We start from the raw sequence: 22,108 nt of genomic DNA on the forward strand, positions 1-22,108 counted from the left end.
GTAGTTTGTTGATGTTTTTCTGACTGGTTCCCAAGTATAGCGCGTTGCAGTAGTCAACTTTGGAAAGGACTAGCGCTCTGGCTAAGGTGATGCAGTTGGATGGTGAGAGGTAAGGTCTGCTGGCATTGATAAGTTTACAAGTGTAAGCAGTGGCTGATGAGATGGAGTTGATCTGTCTTGTCAGTGTGAAGGAGGAGTCGAGGTAGATTCCTAGGGTTTTGACGCTGTTAGAGACGGTGATGTTATTGCCGTCTATAGTGAATGCTTGATAGAGTTTGTCGAGTTTATTAAGTCTGGGTTGGGAACCTAAGAGAAGAAGCTCGGTCTTGTCGTCATTAAGACATAGGCCATGCTTGGCCATCCATTCTTGTATAATGGAATAAATGTTGTTGAGAGCAGTGAGGTCGGTGGAGTAGTCGCCTGTTAAAGGGATCAGTATTTGGGTGTCATCTGCGTAGTTGGTGTAGATGACACCCAAGCGGTCCAGTATGTCAAAGAGGGGTTTCGTGAATACATTGTATAGAGTGGGGGAGACGCAGGAGCCCTGGGGGACACCGCAAGTGACTGGGGCTGGGATGGCAGAGGCTGTGGGTGCGAAGACTCTCATGGATCTGTTGTTAAGGAAGGAATGGATCCATGCGTTGGCGTTATCTGAAAATTTGGCTGCTGAGGATAGATGTTTGCAGAGGATGTCGTGGTTGACCAGGTCGAAGGCGGCCGATAAGTCAAGGAGGAGAAGGAGGGCTAGTTTACCATTGTCTTTAATGTTGTCCATCTGTGTCTTAAGGTCAATCAGGGCGGTCTCAGTGCCGTGTTTGGGGCGGAATCCTGATTGTCTGAGTCCTAGTAAGTTATTTTTCTCGAGGTGGTTCTGTATCTGGAGATAGGCAGCTCTGTCGAGGATTTTTAGTAGGAAGGGTACAGTCGTTATGGGTCTGTAGTTGGTGGGGACATTAGGGTCAAGGGTGGGCTTCTTGAGTAAAGGAAGAACCCAGGAGTCCTTGAGGTTGTTGGGCACTATGTTGGAGGTGAAAGATGCGTTGATGAGGGTGGTGATGAAGGGAGCAAGTTGTTTGGCAGCATCTTTAATGATAGGGGCTGGGCAAGTGTCGCCTTGGCATTTGGACGGTTTAAGAGAGTAGATTATTTCTTCAACCTCTTTAATGGTTATGGTGGAAAACTCAAAGAGGTTATTGTCATCATTTTGGGGGGTGGTGTGGGTGTGTGTAGAGGGGGTGATGTTATCGGAGAGGGTGAGGCTTTCTTTCTTTGTCAAGATTTTGGCTTGTAGCGTGGCAATTTTGCCTAGGAGTGCTTCCTGGATGTTCGTGCACCAGTGGATGTCTTTGTTGCAAGTGTCTGGAATGGGGGAGGGTGATTCGAGTTCTCTCAGGATATTGAAGAGCTCTTTGGTATTAGATTTGGCGTTGCTGATTCTTTCATTGTACATGTTTTTTTTAGACTGGATGATGGCTGATTTATAGATGTTCGATGCTAGTGCGTAGGATGTCTTGTTAATAGTGGATGGTGACTGTTTCCATGCTAATTCAGCTTGTCTTTTGGCTTTGCGGAGTGTTTTTAGTTTGGGGGTGAACCAGGAATTGAGGTGTGCTCGTGGTTTGGCTTTCCGAAGCTTGAGTGGTGCTATGGTATTTATGGCCTTAAGGATAGTTGTGTTGTATAAATCTACTAATTCAGTAGGGTTGGTCATGGTGGGTGAGAAGTCGAGACCTTGGGAACTACTGTCAACCTCCCCCTTCAGTTAGTTAGTATAGTGTAGTACACACTGTGCAGACATATCTAACGCATGTATGAAACAAAGTAGTAAGCATTGTGTGGGAATAAATGCCGTATTAGATGCGGCCTAAAGCAGAGAAGTGACCGTGTTTAGGGTACAATCGAGTTCCTTGCTGGGTGGTTTAAGAAGAATGGCACATGGGTTGGCTAGACAATGTTCCACAGGATAAGCAAGTTATAATACACAGAATGTACTTCATTGTTCGGATTTCCAGGATATACATTAGTTAACAAGCATTCATTATCATGAGGAAGACATTGGGGATAGAGGGATGGAAGCTATTAACAGCGGTAATATGGAGGGAGGCCTGATCTAGGTTTAGGAGGATGGAGCTGGACATAAGGAGGGAGAAGGCTTGAGCCAGGTTTAGAGGATAGTAGTCTAAGCTAGGGTTAAAGGAGAGGCCTAAGTGGGGTTTCGGGCGGGGTGTTGGTGGGGTGAGGAAGACCTGTGCAAGTTTAATTACAGGGGGCTGAGATGGGTCTACTGAAGAGGCAGGCCGGAGTAGATGCTAATTAAAGGGGTGTGAGGCTTGAGCTGGAGTTAAAGAGGAGCAAAGGGCTGAGCTGATGCTAGGTAGCAGGCAGTCAAGAGGTAGGGGTACAGAGATGGGATGCCTAATCTGGGGTTAGAGAGGAGCAAAGTCTGGGCTTTGGTTAGAGAGAAGGATAGCCTGAGCTAGGATTAAAGACGACAGAGGCCTGATGTGGGTTGGAGAAGGGAGTCCTAAGCTTGCTTTAGAAAGAAAGGAGGTCTGAGATATGGCTAGAGAGGAGGGAAGCCTGAGCTGAGGATTAGAGAGGAAGGAGGTCAGCGCTGCAATTATAGAGGGAGAGACTCTGATCTAGGGTTAGAGGCGGGTTAAAAATGCTTTCTTACTTTTTTAAAAATAGTTATTAATAGTATTTCCACAAGTCTGCCAGCATTTTGACCACTAAAACAGTTTCAAGATTGTTTTCTTTTGCTTGATTGTCATGAGCTGAGAGAAGGAAAGTAGTTTAAGAAAGCACCCTGCAGCGTCATGACGTTGCGCTACAGAGCGCAATGGGGAAACCAAAAGCGGAAGGGAAAGTACAACGTTGATGAGGAATGGTGAAATGGAGCTGCGGATAGTGTTACGCGGGACAACGTAACTACAGCGATTCCAGGATGGGATGAACGCATGTTTGATGAGGCAATCGTCTAGCGTTCCGGTCACCACAGAGATTGCTACGGGTGACTTGAGTACGATACGTGTCTGCCGAATGGTATTTATACTGCATCAACAATCTGCAGGTGCTCCGGACATGTGCAATGTTTTTATGGAATACCGGGTTAATACAGAAAAAACAAAGTCTGATCTTAGATGATCACTACACTTGTCTTGAAGACTTAGTTTAAACATTGCAGGTGTCATGTTATGTTGCATGGTGAACGGTGTGTTAGCAGAAGTGGACTACAGTGCCCTGTTGGATTTTACTTTCGGTTGACAATGGCATTAATAACAGTCATCGAGTACCATTATGGGATAGAGGTGCAGCACAGAGAAAACTATAGTTGCATGTGAGGATTTCCCAATTTTAAAAACAGGACTATGGCTGATGTGAAAGTGCTAAAGCACTCTACCGTGACTCATACTGATACTGCAAACACCTTTCACAGCGCTATCACAACATGTCTCATAACAGCAACATATTACGCATGAAAAGTGCGATGGAAAGGAATCAGAAGGTTTGTTGACCCGATTCTATGCTGCTATGATAATGGAAAGGGCCATTTTGCAGCACTGATATTGTGATACTTGTTGGCTGTTTTCAAAGATTCATTGCAACATGTTTGGGACCATATACTACTGTTATTGGGGCCATGAGAGGCAAATAATATGGACAAAACAATTGTTAGTATTTCTCCTACCACACCAGATGCTAGAGATCTGATTGGCAGGTGAACCATTGGTGCAAACAGTATATCATTTACTTTGCATATTTTGATGGGGGTCATGCATAGACACTGATAAGTGTTTTGTTTTACTACGGTTTATGTGACATAGGGCATTATACCTTCCTGTAATAATATTGATGACTGTGTTTTTGGCAATGTTTAGAAATATGTATATGTTTTGTTTGCTTCCATTGTTCTGACTAACTATACACATTGGTTGTGGTAATGTCTAAAGATATTATTAATTGCTTGGGGTGGCTAGATAATATTTGGTTTTAATAGGGGGGACTACTCTAGTGATGCATTCAGGGGAGAGGGAATTTTGGTGGATTACTTCTTAAATGGACACGGGTGGCTGTGGGTTAATGGTTTGGATTGAGATGAATATTGTTCAATATACTGCTTACATTCAGTCTAGGATAAGATGGAGTTCAGGAAGACTTGCATAACAAGACTGATTTGTTGGCAGAGAGGGGTAATTTTTTTAGAGAAATATTGGAAACGTGGTGACAAAAGTGGTAGGTTGTTGGCTAGTAGGTTCAAAGGGATGGTTGAAAGGGTGTAATGGATGAGCACGGAAGTATGGTTGGGAAAAATGCTGATATTTGTTTTTTCGTTCATTCTGTGAGTCGATATATACTGAAGATCCCTTTTCGTTTGAGAACAGATTTAGAAGAGTGTTTTGAATTGAGATCCCTGTACTGACTCCCGAAGATAGTGTTGCTTTAGATGCTCAGATAGAAGTTGATTAGGTTCTGAAAGCAATTGAACAACTTAAAATGGGCAAATCACTGGGCTTAAATGGATTGCCCGTGGAGTTTTATAAATCATTCTGTTTTGTTTTGGCTCCTGTTTATTTGGATTGTATAATCCTTTCGTGCAGGATGGAGCTTTGTGTCCAAGTATATGAGAGAGAGGCTTTGATCACTCCAATTCCGAAACCAGGAAGAGATCATAGGACATGTGGGAACTATAGACCAATTTCATTGCTTAACCTGGATGTACATTTGTTTTCTAAAGTTTTAGCGAATAGGTTGGATAAATGTATAGGTGGTTTAAAATTCCCAGATTGGCTTTATGAGGGATAGGTTCGGATATGATATTAGAACTATAATTGATGTGATGGGGCTCTGAAAAGATATTCTTTTGGATGTGGTTTTTTGTATTCATGGACGCCGAGAAGGCGTTTGATAGTCAACCGGGAATATTTGACATATACAATGCAAAGGTTGGGGCTTGGTGCTGGCTTCCTGAATGCAGTGAGAAGAACAAGTTACTTACCAAACTGGTAACATTCTTTCAATGGGATGTTCCTCTGACGTATTGGAGGGTGGATGGACATGTCCAGAAGGTCCGGGTACCACGTTCTCCTGGCCCAATCCGGGGCAATTAGGATCATGGTCTTCCGAAACCTTCTCAACCTCCTGATCATTTGAGGAATGACAGGGACCAGAGGAAACGCGTACAGAAGTGGGAACTCCCAGTCCACTACGAACGCGTCTCCTAGAGCACCTCTCGGGGGAAATTCCCTTGAGCAAAATCTGTCGCACTTCCTGTTGATACTGGTGGCGAACAGATCCACTTGAGGGGTTTCCCAAAGGGCGAAGATCTCTTGAAGGACTTCCTGAGCTATCTCCCACTCGTGGGAGACTGTGTTCTGCCTGCTCAGAGCATCCGCTGTCAAGTTCTTCTCTCCGGCTAGGTGAATTGCCGATAGAGAGATTCCTTCCTGAATTGCCCAAAACCAGAGCTGCATCGCCTCTCTGCACAGTGGCAGTGACTCTACGCCTCCTCTTTTGTTGAGATGCATGGCCACTGTATTGTCCGTCATTATCAGGACGTTTCTCCCCCGTACAGACGGCAGAAAAGCCTTCAGTGCCAGTCTGATGGCTCTCAGCTACAACAGGTTGATATGTAGTCTGGACTCCGATGGAGACCAACGACCGCTGATGGTCAAGTCGTTGGCATGGGCTCCCCACCCCGTGAGTGAGGCATCCGTGACTACTGGTTATCTCCGGCCATGGTTGCGAAAACAGTTCTCCTTTCAGAATGTTCTCCCGACAGGCCCACCACTGAAGGTCTCGAGCCAGTCTGACCGGAATCTGAAGGAGATCTGTCATCCTCCCTGAGAATTGTGACCACTGAGTCCTCAGTGCCCACTGAAGGGATCTCATTCTCAGGCGAGCCTCTGGCACAAGGGATATGCAGGATGCCTTGAGGCCTAGCAACCTCAAAAAGTCGTAGGCTGGGAGACGTTGGGCATTTTGAAACCTGGTGACCATCTGCAGAATATCTTGAGCCCTCACCTCTGGTGGCGAGGCTTTTCCCAGGGACGTGTCCAGGACTGCTCCAATGAACTGGAGTCTCTGTGATGGTATCATCTGTGACTTCTTTAAATTGAGGGAGAAGCCCAGCTTGTGAAGGAAGTGGCAGACATAATCTAGTTGGATCCGAGCTTGTTCCGAAGAAACTGCTCTGATCAACCAATCGTCCAGGTAGGGTTAGACGTGAATCCCTTCCCTCCTTAGACTTGCAGCCACAACCGACATTAGCTTGGTGAAGACTCTCGGGGCGGAGGTCAGCCCAAATGGCAGAACTCGAAATTGATAATGAGAGTTGCCAATTGCGAACCTCAGGTACTTCCTGTGCTTGGGATGAATTGGCACATGGAAATAAGCATCCTGAAGGTCCAGAGATACCAACCAGTCCTGAAGCTGGAGGGCCTGAAGGATCTGAGAGAGAGTTACCATCTTGAACTTGTCCTTCAATTCTCGTCTCAGTCCTCCGTCTTTCTTTGGTATGAGAAAGTAGGGGGGAGTACCAGCCCTTGTTCCTGTCCGCTACAGGTACCGGTTCTATGGCACCTTTCTCTAGCAGGTCTACAATTTCCTGCAAGAGGAGCGGATCCGGCACTTTCAGAGAGCTGCTCCCCGGTGGATGGCTCTGAGGGATGCGTAGAAAAGGCAGGCAGTAACCTTGGGCAACTGTCTCCAATGCCCAAGCATCTGACGTAATAGCCTGCCATTCCGTCAGATGGTGAGTTAACCTGCCCCCTACAGGTGTCTTGTGATGGGAGACCTTAGAGTGGTTTGGGAGCAGCTGATGCAGTTGCCGAAGGTAAAGCGGCTCCTGCTCCTGCTGATGCGGCTTTCATTCCTCTACCCCGTCCACCACGGGTAAATTTTCCTTGGCCTCTTTGAGCCGGCCGTCCTCTGCCTCTTCCATATGAGGAATAATAGCGAAAGGACCTTCCTCTCCAAGAGGATCCTGAGGGACGAAAATTAGTTTGGCGGATTGCAGCTCCTAGTGACTTGGCTGATGCTTTAGATGTTTGCAGTTTTTCCAAACTGTCATCCGCCTTTTTACCAAACATGGAAGAGCCGTCAAAGGGCATATTTAAAAGTCTGGCCTGTACGTCAGAAGCAAAGCCGGACTTTCTCAACCACGCATGCCTGCGGATTGTGGTACTTGCCGCCATGGCCCTGCTGATACTGTCAGCAAATCAATGCCAGTTTGAACGGACTCACACATTGCATCTTTACCATCTCTGATGATATTTAAAAATGCGTCCCTTTCTTCTCCTTCCTGGAGGCAGTCAGCCGCTGATGAAGCACACTCCCAAAGAGTGTGGCTGAACCTAGCGAGCGTACAAGTCGCATTAATAGATTTTAAAGCCATGCTACAGGCCGAGAAGACTTTCTTAGCCATGGCAACATATTTTTTATCATCCCTATCCTGTGGAGCAGTGGGGTATGCAGATGTACTGCCTGATGAAGTTGCAGCCTGGACCACCAGACTCTCTGGAGTAGGGTGTTTAGATAGGTATTCAGGGTCAGAAGCAGATACCCTATATTTCGCTGACAACTTCTTGTTAACCGCAGAGATAACTTCAGGAGTTTCCCAGTTAGTTAAAATCTTTCTCTGTAAGGCAGAGTGAAATGGAACCACAGGATCCTCCTGTGGACCTTTATCCAAAATGTCAGTGAGGTCATCCTGCTGAAAAACAGGTGAAGGTGCAGACCAACCCATGAATTCTATGATTCTTGACATTATGGTTCTATAAGGGGTTTCAGCATGTTCCCCTGGGTCTAATTTGACAAATTACACTTCAGGGGAAGTGTCTAAACCACTTGCTTCCTTTAATACATCCTGAAGGTCTTTCAACCTTCTTTCCTCAGGGTCAAAAGTCTCTGGTTCAGGTGATGTGGTCCTCTGCAGGTCAAAAGGCCTTTCCTGATCGGAGTCTTCCCTTTCCTCATAAATTGAGGTTAAAGGGGGGGTGTTCTGAGTGAAAAGGGACAAATCTCATTTCTAAAGCAGAAGGAGCCATCATCACTGGCCTTGAAAAGGTCGATGTCGTCGACACCGATGTAAAAATCCTCGAAGGCGCCGTCAAAGGCATCGAGAAAACTGGAAGAGTCCCCGTAGAACTCGAAAGGATTGGAACCCTGCTCGAGGATGTCGACGACGCTCTCGGCGTCGTGTCAGAGGCTCTTGGCCTAACCGTTGGCTGTGGAGTAGCCGTGGGTTTTTCTTTTATCAGCGTTGACGCCGGTGTCGACTCAAATCGACGGATGCGTCGAAGAACCCTTCGATAACGGCGTCGATGGCGCTGATCTATGCTTCGAAGGGGCTTTCGACGATGGCGTCGAAGATGCTTTACTTCCAGATGGCTCATGGCGCTTTCGGGTCGCTTTCGCCGGGTGCTTCGACTCACGGCGTTTAGATTTTTTGGGCTTTTCACCCGGGGTATCACCCTCAGCTGACTTCGAGGGGGTCGAGGCCGCTTTCTCAAAGACGCTTAGCATCTTTTTTCTGAATTCCTCCCACTCAGCCTGAGAGCTGTGTTTTGTGGGGCAATGTACTCTTTCAGGGGAACTAGAAGACGACGACAAAGGAGATCTTCTACGTCTCTTTTTTGAGTGTCTAGACCTCGACGAGTGGTGGGAGCCACTTCGAGACCTAGACCGAGAATGCTTTCGACGGTGAGGAGACGAATGTCTCGACTCTACCGCGGAAACTTTCGAGGAAGTTAAAACTGACTTACCTCTCTCGAGCTTCCACTTACGCTCCTTCAAGGCTTTCGCCGTCATGGATAGGCATTCCTCACACTCCGAACACTGGTGTTCGATTCCCAGACACCACAAACAGATCCTGTGAGGATCCGTCAACGACATTTTCTTCCCACAGTCTCGGCATTTTTTGAAACCGGACCGAGGAGTCGTTGGGTCGGAGGAAGAAGCCATCGAGTATGAGTCGGTTTTCTCGAGGAAATATGAATATATTTCGGCTGACGAACTGAGCAACGTTATTCCGAGGCACACGAAGCGCGGAAAAACGGAACTGAGCAATGGACGCTGCACGTGGCCATTTATAGGCATGATGACGTCGGCGTCGATACGGTGGCTGTCGAGGAACACCTACTCGACGGACGTCGACGCACAGCACCCTCTACTGGGAAAAAAATGTTTCCGAGGCCAGCAAGCTGTAGATACAAATATCATAGATAAGGAATACGTCGGAGGACACAATCCCTTCGAATAGCAGCATTTTATGTAGATCGATTGATCGGGATGTTGGTGAATGCTGTGAGGAAATGAGAGCAATTATCTTTGGGTCTTAAGTCAATGCCATCAAAATGTCCTTACTACCAAAAGTACTCCATGTCATTCAATCACTACCCTTGCGGTTCCCGAAAAAGCTGCTGAGGAGGATTTGAAGGTTTTTCCAAATTTCTTGTGGGGAGAAGGAAAGAAACTTAAAATCTAAAAGATACATACGCAAAGGTGGAATTGGTTACCTGGATTTGGTCAAATACCATAAGGGCTTTTTATTGAAGAAGGAGAATAATTAATTAGTGCCCAGTAATGCACAGGAGCCACTTTGGTTGACGATCGAGAAGGAAAGATTTTATCCATTCAAGCTGAATAATATTTACTCTATGGGAAGAATGCTGAATGTAAAGGTAAATTACATTCTACATCTGTGACTTTTGAAGCTCTTACCCCGTGGTTGACTGATGCTGATCAAAACAGGGCCCCTCTATCATAACCCCAGTCTTCAACTTGCAAATAAAATGTTATGTTGGCGTAGTTGGATTTCAAAAGGAATTCTAGAGATAGGTGATGTGTTGCGGGAGGGACGAGTAATATCCTTTGCAGAACTTCAACGTGTGTTTGGTCTTGGGAATAGGGAGTTGGGCAAATTTAGAGAATTGTAGTCCCTTCTGTTGCAGAGATTAGATATGTTGCCTGTCCCATTGCGGAATAAGCTGAATGGATGTGCTATACTTGCATCGCTGCAGCGCATGGTAGCCACATTCCTTAATATGATGCCAATGGTCCCCTTGTTTGTTGAGTCTTGGTGGAAGCTACGTAGAGCATTGTGAGAGTGATTTGGGCTGCGACATTTCAGATAAGGAGTAGAAGCAAGTGTTGGGGCGGGGTTTATGAATAAATTGGACTTACAATTGAGGCTTATCCAGCAAAATATTTTAGGTTGTTTATATTGGACTCCAGTACGTATGCATAGCTTGGATTTGGTGGATAATTATAGGTGCTGGGGTTGTGGTGTGGAGAGGGGTACTTTATTACATATGCTATGTGAATGCTATAGATCAAAACTTTTATAGGAGGATGTGTTGATAGAATGGACACGATATTAAGTATAAACTTTCTGAGGATGCCTCTTCAGGCTCTTCTATTATCTGGCAGGGGATGATGTGTGATTGCTAAAAGATATGGACAATGGATTGACATGGGTTTGGTGGTGGAGACAAAGCAGAGTTGTGGAAGACCAGGAAAAAGCCCTTGGTGGAAGATTGGTTGTATGATGTTCAGATTCTGTCAGACTGAGAACATTTTGTTTCGTAAGCGGGAGCGGGAAGACCTTCATTTGGCGCTTTGGGCTCCATTTAACAATCTATATGGTACATAGGGATTATTTCACATTGAGTAAAGTTTGAGTGAATAGTGAACATTAAGGGAGGATTGTGTGGTGGAGTGTGTGTGTGGGTGCGTGTAGTGTCCGTTTTGTGTTTTACTAACTCATGTCTGGGGACGTTGTATTTTTGTATTGGCTTGTATAATGTTACTCTATTTGCCATTGTATTTTAAAATTGTTCTTTAGGATTTTTTTATGTGAGTTGACAATATATTCAGTTGTTGCCAAGGATGTGCAGGGTTGTGTCACGCTCACCCGATTCCCACGGAGGCGCAGGTCTGGCTTCGAGTGCTGATGCTTCTTCAATGGTGAAGCGCAGGAAGGGCCCCTCTACTCTGGCTTTTCTGGCTCGCAGGAATATTCCCCTGTGCGTGAAAAGGGAGTATTACCTACTGACGGAATAATGCTCAAGCCTCCCACTCCCTTCCAACCCTCCACGATACCCTTCCACGATTCACCGTGAAGTCTCACCTTAGGGTCTGGAAGGATGAGTTCTCCATCCTGCTTCTGATGCAGGGGGGCGTTGAAACCCAGTTACTTCACTGGATTGAGGTTTGATGGGAGTTCAACATAAGCTTGACTATTCAGGTGAGGCGCTGTAAGAGTTCTGTTGCAAGTTCAAAAGTTCAAGCTTAATAATAATGTTCATTGTCTTATTGCAGCAAGCGCTAATGCTTATGTCTTTTTCCCCTTAGGGGCCGGGGTACGGAATGCCGGAGTTATGGCGCCGACCCGAAGTGAAACGTGCAGTTCCAGTAAATGACAGGTAAGTTCTGGATGAGCGTTCAGGTAATGTCTTTGCATTCGCTCATTCAATGTCTGTCTTTTTTCCCCATAGGGGCCGGGGTCCGGAATGCCAGGAAGCAGCAGGACCCGAAATGAAATGGGAATGACCCAACAGGTAAGTCTTAGAAGGAAACTGAGCTTTTCCTATTTCCCTTCCTTCTCTCACCTTGTTTTCTTGTCTTTTCTCTCTAGGTTCTGGGAAGTGGGTGCGGATCCGGATGATCGCTGCTGAAGATGGAGGCGCCCAGGAAAGGTGAGTGAAATGCAGCGCTGCAGTGATCGAAGCGAAATGCTTTTAAAATGATGTCTTCCCTTTCAGGATCGTCGGTGTGATGTTTCCGTGATGCAGCTTTAGCAGGTAAGGTCTTCTTTCTCACCAATTCTCTCTTATCTCCCTTTGCAGGCGACCCAGGATGCTGACAGGCAGGGCTGAAGTCCAGATGCAGGAGCTGACACGGTGAGCGTCCAGCTGCGAGGAGCAGAACAACGCGAAGCGTGAGTTGCTGATCGGGCGTGGTTTAAATAGCTTTGGAAGAAGTTCCAGGTATGTATCCTTCCACCGATCAGGTATGTATCCTTCCCCGACCACACCCAGGTGGAAAGTAGTCCCACAGGTAAAGTAGGTCCATTCAGGCCTCAAGAGGGCCTGGATGTAGAAGCATGGTCTGCATCAGGTAAGTGCACATTAAAACACTTAAACACGTCTAGCTTTATGAGCCTGGCGCCTAAGGCGCCAGGATAGGGGTCCAACATGAGCCTGGCGCCTAAGGCGCCAGGACTGTGTCCAAAGGGCCCCAGCTTGGGCCTGCTGGCACTTCCCTGGGGGAATGATGCCTGCCTATGGGGTTGCTGGGTCAGACCTGGCTCCTTGGAGGTAGGCATCATGACAGTACCCCCCCCCTCAAGGCCCCTCCCAAGGTTGTTCCCTCCGGGGGTTTTGGCTTGTTCGGAAATCTCAGGTGGAACCTTTGTATTAATCGAGGTGCGTGAACATGGTTACTAGGCTCCCACGATCTCTCCTGAGGTCCATATCCCTTCCAGTCAACAAGATAGAAGAGTTTTGACTTTAACACCTTGGAGTCTAAAATGTCTTTAACTTCGAATTCTAATTCCCCTTCAATTTGAACTGGGTCTGGAGGCTTGGACAGTCGGGTCCCTGGTTGTACTGGCTTCAAAAGTGATGCATGAAAAACTGGATGAATACGCATGTTAGACGGTAAATCCAGTTTAAAGGCCACGGGATTGATTATAGCCTTGATGGGATAAGGTCCTATGAATCTGGGATTGAAGGTTCGCGGGCCCTTGAGGGGTAATTGTTTCGTTGCTAGCCATACCTGGTCTCCTACTTGATAAGGAGGAGTTTTACTTCGGTGCAAATCAGCGTTTTCTTTATACTTTTTCTTGGCTTGCTGTAAATGAGTTGCAGCTTCTTTGAAGGCTCGGGTTATTGTGGAATGCAGATGATTTACTGCGGGCATTTCCAGGGTCAGAGGTGGATCTAGGTCAGAGGTCCGAGGATGGTGACCATACAAAGTATAAAAAGGAGTTTGTCCGGTTCCAGAATGCACTGAATTGTTGTATGCATATTCTGCGATCCAAAGGATTTCTTTCCAATTTAACTCGGATTGGTGTAACATGCAACGAAGATATTGCTCGAGAGTCTGATTGGTTCTCTCGGTTTGTCCGTCGGTCTGGGGGCGGTGGCTGGTGGAAAACCGCACATCTATTTGTGCTAGTTGGCAACACTTCTTCCAAAAATGGGAGATAAATTGACTTCCACGATCCAAGACTAATATGGAAGGAAAACCATGTATGCGAACTATATTCTCCAGAAATTCCTTGGCCAAGGTGGAAGCTGAAGGCAAACCTTTTAAAGGGATAAAGTGGGCCATTTTGGAGAATAGATCCACAATTACAAGGATAGTGTTGTAACCAGCACAAGGAGGCAGGTCAGTTATAAAGTCCATTGACAAGGTGTGCCATGGTGCCGGTGGAATATCCAAGGGTTGAAGTAGGCCGGCTGGCCTTTTCTTTTGACCCTTGTTTTGGGCGCAAATTCCGCAAGACAATACAAAAGACTTTATGTCTTTTCTCCAAGAAGGCCACCAGAAGTGGCGTTTGATTTTTTCCTCCGTTTTAGAGATACCAGGGTGTCCTTCCATTAATGATTCATGATGATGGGCAATAACACGTTCTTGCAATTCTTTACTTGGCAGAAACAACCGCTCCTGGAAGTAGGGTAAATCATCCTTAACGGTGTAATGAGGACCCTTTTGACTCCATTCCAGTAAGGCTGAAGAGTCTAGAAGTTGTTTTACTTGCGTTTGGATGTCCTCAATAGTTTGCAATGAAGTTAGGCCTAAGATTCTTTGTTCAGGTATTATTGGCACAGGTTCTAAACTCGAATTGGGTTCTTCCATGCCAATCCGGGATAAGGCGTCCGCTTTACCATTCTTGCAGCCAGGGCGATAGGTAATTACGAAATCAAATTCCGCAAAGAATAGAGCCCATCGGAGTTGTCGTGAAGATTGAGCTTTGGCCGTCTTTAAATATTGTAAATTTCTGTGGTCCGTAATAACGGTGATGGTGTGTTTTGCCCCGAGAAGGTAGTGACGCCAAGCCTTGAAAGCAGATTTAATAGCCAGTAACTCCTTGTCGGTAATTGCATAGTTGATTTCAGGAGGAGAACATTTCCTGGACCAAAAGGCCACAGGGTGTAGTTGGTTAGTTTCTGGGTCTCTTTGCGACAGGACAGCTCCCATGGCCGAACTGGATGCGTCGGTTTCCACAATGTAAGGGAGATCTGGGTGCGGGTGCTTCAATACAGGTGCAGAGGTGAATTTGGTTTTCAGGTCCTGAAAGGCTTGTTCGGCCTCAAGAGTCCATTCAAAGCGTTTGTTTTTCTTTAGGAGAGCTGTGATGGGTTGGACTGTTCGGGAAAATTCTGGAATGAATCTTCGATAGAAATTGGCGAAGCCGAGCATGCTCTGAACTATGCTCTGAACTCCCTTCACCGAGCTAGGAGATGGCCATTTGAGGATGGCGTCCACCTTTCGCGAGTCCATTCGGACTCCTTGAGGAGTCAGGATGAATCCGAGAAACTCAACTTCTGTGGTATGAAAAACGCATTTTTCGAGCTTTGCAAATAGTCTGTGCTGGCGCAATTTCTCAAGAACTGCCCTAACATGTTTTCTGTGATCGGATTCTGAAGAAGAGTACACCAGGATGTCGTCAATATAAACAATGACACAGACATTGATAAGTTCCCGAAGAACATCATTCATAAAGTACTGAAAGGCGGCAGGTGCATTGCACAAACCGAAGGGCATCACCTGATATTCGAAGAGCCCAAATTTGGTGCGGAATGCAGTCTTCCATTCGTCGCCTTCTTTTATACGCACCAGGTGATAAGCTCCTCGGAGATCTAACTTGGTGTACACACAAGCGTCTTTCACCTGGTCGATAAGCTCAGGGATCAGGGGCAGAGGATAACGATTCTTAATTGTTATTTGATTTAGGGCGCGATAGTCTATACATGTTCTAAGGTCGCCCTCTTTTTCCGGCATGAAGAACAGAGCTGAGGAGACAGGAGACTTGGACGGGCGAATAAAACCATTGGCTAGGTACTGATCTAAATACTGACGCAAATGCAGGTTCTCAGGTTCCGTAAGAGCATAAATCCTACTACAAGGTAGTTGAGCATTGGGTACCAGATCGATTTGGCAATCATAAGACCAATGGGGAGGTAACGTGTTAGCCTGTTCCTTCTGAAAAACGTCTTGGAATTCTTGGTATTCTGACGGTAGCTGTACAGGGGTGGAAGTTGCTGAGGCTAGACCCATAACTGGATAACAAGTTGGTTCACAATCAGGAAAACTTATCTTCTTTGCTCGCCAGTCGATTCTGGGATTATGTGTTTCTAACCAAGGAATTCCAAGAATTACTTGAAATTGTGGGGCCTTGATCACATCAAACACGATTGCTTCCCGATGTCCATCCTGACCCACCAGTGTCATTTCAACAGTGGAATGCGTTACAGGCCCTGAGGCTATTTCGGTTCCATCTACTGTAGTAATGACATCTTGGGTTACTTTCGGGCGGAGAGGGAGCTTAATCCTGGAAGCCAATTCACGGTCTATCTAATTCCCAATAGCTCCACTGTCGATGTATGCTTTTACAGCATGCAACTGCTGAGGCTTTTTTGGGTCCACGAGCACCATTGGCATGACAAAATGCGAGGTCAAAGAGTTTGTTTTCAAGCTCGGCAAGCGGACCCCTAAGCTTGTCGGGCTAGGTCGTTTCCCGAATCATGTGTCAATAAATCGTTATCAGTGGCTCCAACCACCTTCTTAGGTGGTTTAACCGGACAATTTCGAAGAAAGTGACCGGAAGTCCCGCAATACAGACAAAGTTGCATTTGCCGCCTTCTCTCTCGTTGCTTGTTGGGTTAATGGTCCTTTAACACCGCCGATTTGCATAGGTTCGGATATGTCGGTACTCTTGGAGTTTGCGTGGGTTTTGAACGGTACTCGGGTTTCGTACTTGAACCGATCTGCTTTTCTATTTTGAAGTCTGTGATCAAGTTGAACCACCAAGTCTATGTAGTCTGCGCAGACCTAGAACATCCTTAAGCTCTGTGCGCAGGCCTCGATGAAACAATGTGATCCTTTTGTTTTCTGGCCATCCAGTTTCCACAACCAGTCTATTAAAGGTGGAAACGTAGGACAGGAGATCCTGATTACCTTGTCGTAAGGATAGCAGTTTGTTATCAAGGGCCTGTCCTTGAGAGTGTCGAGCAAACAATCTTTCCATGCTGGCCTGGAAGCCCTGAAAATCCTGGAGAATGGGATCATCCTGATTTACCAATGGAATAGACCAATCGGCAGCACTGCCACTAAGGTAAGATAGTATAAAGGCTACCTTGGTCTGGTCGTTAGGGAAGGCCCCGGGTCTGCATAGAAAGTGTAAACGACATTGGTTCATAAAGACGGCATATTTCTTGGGATCCCCCGCAAAACGTTCAGGCGGGGCCAAAGGCATGTGTCCAGGTAGATTGATTTGTACCGGGTTATTCAAACCCATTGATGTGGAAGTACCTCCGGAATTAGGTAAAGGAGTGTGCCCTGCCTGGGCCTGCAATAACCTTTTGGCCAGGTCATCAGTTCTTTCCTTGGATAGGATCAGTTCTCTTTTGAGAGTGTTAGTCTCCTGGCGGGCTGAGTGCACTTCTGCCCGTAATTCCCCCAAAAGCTGGGCCAGCTGATCTGTCTCGGAAGTCTCCATAGCGCCCGGGTGGGAAATTGTGGGTAGGCTTTGCGTTCTGTCACGCTCACCTGATTCCCACGGAGGCGCAGGTCTGGCTTTGCGTGCTGATGCTTCTTCAATGGTGAAGCGCAGGAAGGGCCCCTCTACTCTGGCTTTCTGGCTCGCAGGAATATTCCCCTGTGCGTGAAAAGGGAGTATTACCTACTGACGGAATAATGCTCAAGCCTCCCACTCCCTTCCAACCCTCCACGATACCCTTCCACGATTCACCGTGAAGTCTCACCTTAGGGTCTGGAAGGATGAGTTCTCCATCCTGCTTCTGATGCAGGGGCGCGTTGAAACACAGTTACTTCACTGGATTGAGGTTTGATGGGAGTTCAACATAAGCTTGACTATTCAGGTGAGGCGCTGTAAGAGTTCTGTTGCAAGTTCAAAAGTTCAAGCTTAATAATAATGTTCATTGTCTTATTGCAGCAAGCGCTAATGCTTATGTCTTTTTCCCCTTAGGGGCCGGGGTACGGAATGCCGGAGTTATGGCGCCGACCCGAAGTGAAACGTGCAGTTCCAGTAAATGACAGGAGTTCTGGATGAGCGTTCAGGTAATGTCTTTGCATTCGCTCATTCAATGTCTTTGTCTTTTTTCCCCATGGGGGCCGGGGTCCGGAATGCCAGGAAGCGGCAGGACCCGAAATGAAATGGGAATGACCCAACAGGTAAGTCTTAGAAGGAAACTGAGATTTTCCTATTTACCTTCCTTCTCTCACCTTGTTTTCTTGTCTTTTCTCTCTAGGTTCTGGGAAGTGGGTGCGGATCCGGATGATCGCTGCTGAAGATGGAGGCGCCCAGGAAAGGTGAGTGAAATGCAGTGCTGCAGCGATCGAAGCGAAATGCTTTTAAAATGATGTCTTCCCTTTCAGGATCGTCGGTGTGATGTCTCCGTGATGCAGCTTTAGAAGGTAAGGTCTTCTTCCTCTCCAATTCTCTCTTATCTCCCTTTACAGGCGACCCAGGATGCTGACAGGCGTGGCTGAAGTCCAGATGCAGGAGCTGAGACGGTGAGCGTCCAGCTGCGAGGAGCAGAACAACGCGAAGCGTGAGTTGCTGATCAGGCGTGGTTTAAATAGCTTAGGAAGAAGTTCCAGGTATGTATCCTTCCATCGATCAGGTATGTATCCTTTCCCGACCACACCCAGGTGGAAAGTAGTCCCACAGGTAAAGTAGTTCCATTCAGGCCTCAGGAGGGCCTGGATGTAGCAGCATGGTCTGCATCAGGTAAGTGCACATTAAAACACTCACATGTCTAGCTTTATGGGCCTGGCGCCTAAGGCGCCAGGACAGGGGTCCAACATGAGCCTGGCGCCTAAGGCGCCAGGACTGTGTCCAAAGGGCCCCAGCTTGGGCCCGCTGGCACTTCCCTGGGGGGAATGATGCCTGCCTCTGGGGTTGCTGGGTCGGACCTGGCTCCTTGGAGGTAGGCATCATGACAGGTTGGGGGGTTGTTTTTTAATGTAATATAGTTGATTTTGTTCATTACAAATTCATTAATTTTGTTCATTATTTGATATTGTGTAAATAAAAAGTTTTATATAAAAATAAAAAAAAGAAGCGGGTCCTGATGTGGGGTGAGCGAGGAAGAAGACCTGAGCTAGGTTGAAGAGGAGAGAGGCCTTAACAGGGATTAGAGAGAAGGGAGGTGAGAACTTTATATAGGGGGCTGAAATGTGTTAGTAAGGAGGCAGACCGCAGCAGGGGTGAAAGGGATGGGAGGCCGGAATTGGTGTTTGAGAGTAGTGATGTCAGGGATATGGTGAAAGCGATGAAGATTAAAGAGGCTGATCTGAGCTAAGGTTGAAGGGGGTAGACGGCCTCAAATGAGATTGCATAAGAAGCAGCCGGAGCTGGGTTTAGAAAGAAGAAGGCGTCAATCTGGGGTTAAAGAGGAAGGAGGCTTGAGCTCGAATTAGAGAGGTAGAGTGCCCTGAGCTAGGGTTAGAAAGGGTTGGGGCCTTAGTGGGGGTTAGGGAAGAGTAAACTCTAAATGTTAGTGAGCCAGGTAGCCGAGTTGGGGTTAGAAAGGAGGGCAGACTAAAATAGAATTAGAGAGAGGTCACCTCCCTTTATGTTAGAGAGGAGTGAGGACTGATCTATGGTAATGGGGGAAAGGCTGGAGTTGCCATTAAGGAAGAGATGAAGGCAAAGAGGAGTCCAGCCTCAGCGGTCGTCATGATGGAAGCAAGACGTTCCTGGAGTTAGAGAGTTCGCATTAGAGGAAGGGAGCCTTGATATAATCAGGGGTTAGTGCAGCTTAAAAAGGTACTTGCCTTTTTCTGTCCACGGCTATTGCTCCTACTGGTGGGCTTGGGCTGCAGCTCCTCTTGGATGGGCAGGCTCTGACTGTCCTTGGTTGGATTTATAGGTGCAGAATGTTCAGCCTGTGCAGTTTTTGCCTCTGCTGCTTTGTTCACTTTTCTCCTTTGGGACCCCCTTCCCCGAACCTCAGGGGCCACTGGCTTTACTGCCTCTGCCTGGTTTTCTACCTCTGAAGTCTTTAGGGAAGCCGCCTGCTTCTTCTTTGGCCTCTCACCTTCAGCTGCTGTGCTTTCCAAGCCTTTCTCACTTTGACTGCTGTTCGCTTCACAGGTGGTGCTTTCATTGGATGCTGTGCTGTTCCGCCTTCTCTTCTGGTCTGTGCTCCCAGATTTCCCGGCATTGGTGGTCTTTTCTGTCTCCTTGCTTTCAGTCTGCTGCTTCCTCAGCCCACCAACAGTGTTTTTAAGGCCTTCTTCACTCTGGTTGTCTGTGGTGGTGGCCAGCTCAAGTGCTCCACCTTCATTTAACATGACACTCATCAGTCTTTTATTGTCTTTGGAAGCACTCTCTTGCTCAGTTTTACTGGAGTCAGCTGCCTCATTCCCAGCCTGCCACCTCCTCCGCCCTCCAGTTTCCTTGGCAGCGTCATCCAGGCCTCTCGGCCTTTGACTTTTGTTTACCTCAGGCTTTACAATGGCTTGATTTGATTCTGCGTCTAATTGTGTACTCTGTGGTTGAAGGCTTTCCATTTGCTCAGAAGTATGGCCCTCTGCCAGCAACATCCCAGCCTGCTTTTTCCCTCGCCCCCCAGTTCTCTCAGTAATATTTCGAAGACCTCTCTCGCCCTCAACAGCAGAAGATTCTTCATTTGAGGCCGCACGTGTCCGTCGTCTACTTGGTTGGGCTATCCCTCTTAGCTCAGAGTTGCACACCTCTTCTGCTCCCTTCTCACCATCTTCCACGATTCCTCGCTTCCTAGAAGACTGGGGAGCCGAAGTAGAGCCACCTGCCTCATCAACTCCTTCAGTAGTTCCTTTCGTCCTAGAGGCTCGAAGAGCACCAGTGGGGGTGGCAGTCTCTGTGGTGGCTGTAAGCTCTCCTTCAGCTGCCTCAGCTGTTTCCCTTGTCCTAGAGGCCTGGCATGCACCAGTGGGAGTTACTGTCTCTACGGTCATTTCTTTTTCAGCTGTCTCTGTGGTGCCACACCTTTTGGACATCATAGGGGCTGTGGCAGGTGTTTTATCTTCTGCATGATTTGCCATAGTTCCTCTCTTACCGGAGGCATGGAAAGCACCATCAGTGTTTGCAGTTTCCCCTGTTGCCTCTCCTTGAATAAATTCTATGGGCCCTCTCTTTTGAAATGTTATGGAATCTGTGTTGGGGGCTCCATTATCTATTGCAACCGCCTCCATGGTGCCCCTCTTTCTTGATGCTCGGGAGGCAGTGGAAGGGTTTATTTCTTCTTCAGTAGCCTGCCTAGTCCCTCTCTTCCGGGAGGCTCGAGAACCTGATGGGGGTTGGGCCTCTGCTTCTTCGTCCGCTGTGGCCTGTCTTTTCTTAATGGGTGGCGTGTCTGTGGCAGTTTCGTCCTTAGCCACCTCACCTTTTCCATGTGCCATTGTTCTTCTCTTCCTGGGTGCTGGAGTATTTGCGGAAATGGAGATGCCATTCCTTGTAAGTTCGTCACCCTTACCTACAGCTCCCTGTATTGTAGCAGAATAGGTGGCAACAACAGAAGAGGACCTGGTCTGGCCATCAGGCATTGCTTGTTCTGTGCCAGGACCTGGCCCTTGATCACTAGTCAAAACAATTTCTGTGGGGGGTGCTTCAGCTTGGTTGTCTACCAAGGCCTGGCTGCTTCCGACTGCCTGTTTTCCAATGGACGCTGGTTGCTCCGATAGACAAGGATCTGTCCCATGCCCTGTGCTCGGCTGGCTGTCTCCAACCTTTGATTTTTGCTCAGCGGTAGACTTGGTGTCTGCTACTCCCTCTGCAAGTGCTTCAGTGTGTGGCTCAAGCTCTGGGATCATAGTTGTTTCCACTGTGTTTTTGTTTGTCTGTGGATTTTCTTCCAATGCATTGGGTGGATGGTGTTCCTCCGCTGGAGTGCATCTCCTTGCCCTCCCAGGAACTGGTCTAAACTCTCCTTCACCCACAGCTTCAGTTGAGGATTTTCTGGCCCGGGAGGGTCTTGTTGAGGTAGAGAGTTCAGCAGTGGCCACAAAAGGATGCTGTTGATTTACGCCAGCATCACAGTTGACAGCTTTCTTCTGCCTTCCTTTTCCCCGGACAGTGACAACCTCTTCCCCGCACTTAGTTTCTGCTTCAGATGCAGCCAATTTCTTCTGGTTCCGATTTCCCCTTCTTCCTGGTTCCAGTGAAGTCTGGGATGGTTCTGCTGTTGACAATGCAGCAGCTGCTTGGCTCCGTTTCCCAGCTCTTCTCTGTGCTATTCGTGTGTCGGGCACTTGGCCGTCATCATCCGCAGTGGAGGCTGCTTCTGTATTAGGTAGATTTGTAGAAGTAGGTTTTTCTTCAATGTCTGGTGAATCCATGGAAGTTCGTACCACACCAGATGTCTCAGAGATTGCGGCTTTCACTTCAACAATAGTATTTGCGGTAGGTTTGGTGTCCATATCAACAGTGTGTGTATCTCTGAAGAGTGGCGTTTCCATGGCCTCAGAAGGAATGACGGATGCAGTTGTAGTGTCTGCTGCAAGAGCAGATGTTTCCACATTGGGGACAGCTGTTGTAACACAGGCAGGTATTGGATCTGTGGAAGGTCCCGCCATCGGTTCTACCGCTGTCACTGGCTCAGATGGTGGCTCCTCAACAGCAGCCTTCCTTCTCTGGCCTCTTCCCAGTCTGCCTTTCCGACTTCCATTGACTTTTGACGACGCCTTAGTGGGCTCTGCCTTCTGGGGCTCTTCAGCCACTGCCTCATTAAGCTTTATCAGTCCGGTTGATGTGGATGAAGTCGCAGCAGTGCTTCTTGCCAGCCGACCACAGGCCGTAGGTGGAAATCTTTCTGCTTCCAGGTTTACGTCCATCATCTGAAACATAACACAAAAAGGTTTGTTGGATGCA

The 22,108-nt window shown here is 47.4% G+C and overlaps 1 protein-coding gene across 3 annotated transcripts in view; it reads right to left on the reverse strand.

Annotated features, from left to right (window-relative positions):
• The window catches only part of MDC1 (mediator of DNA damage checkpoint 1), a 323,363-nt gene that overhangs the window by 129,871 nt on the left and 171,384 nt on the right, over nucleotides 1-22,108 (reverse strand). For all 3 annotated transcript variants that reach the window (XM_069635188.1, XM_069635189.1, XM_069635187.1), the window contains one exon: nucleotides 19,033-22,074. In XM_069635188.1, the coding sequence (XP_069491289.1) occupies nucleotides 19,033-22,074 (3,042 nt within the window). The remainder of the gene's footprint in view (nucleotides 1-19,032; nucleotides 22,075-22,108) is intronic.

Source organism: Ambystoma mexicanum, chromosome 13 (genome assembly GCF_040938575.1).
Source record: "Ambystoma mexicanum isolate Mex_15411 chromosome 13, UKY_AmexF1_1, whole genome shotgun sequence".
Classification (NCBI taxonomy): Eukaryota; Metazoa; Chordata; class Amphibia; order Caudata; family Ambystomatidae; genus Ambystoma; species Ambystoma mexicanum.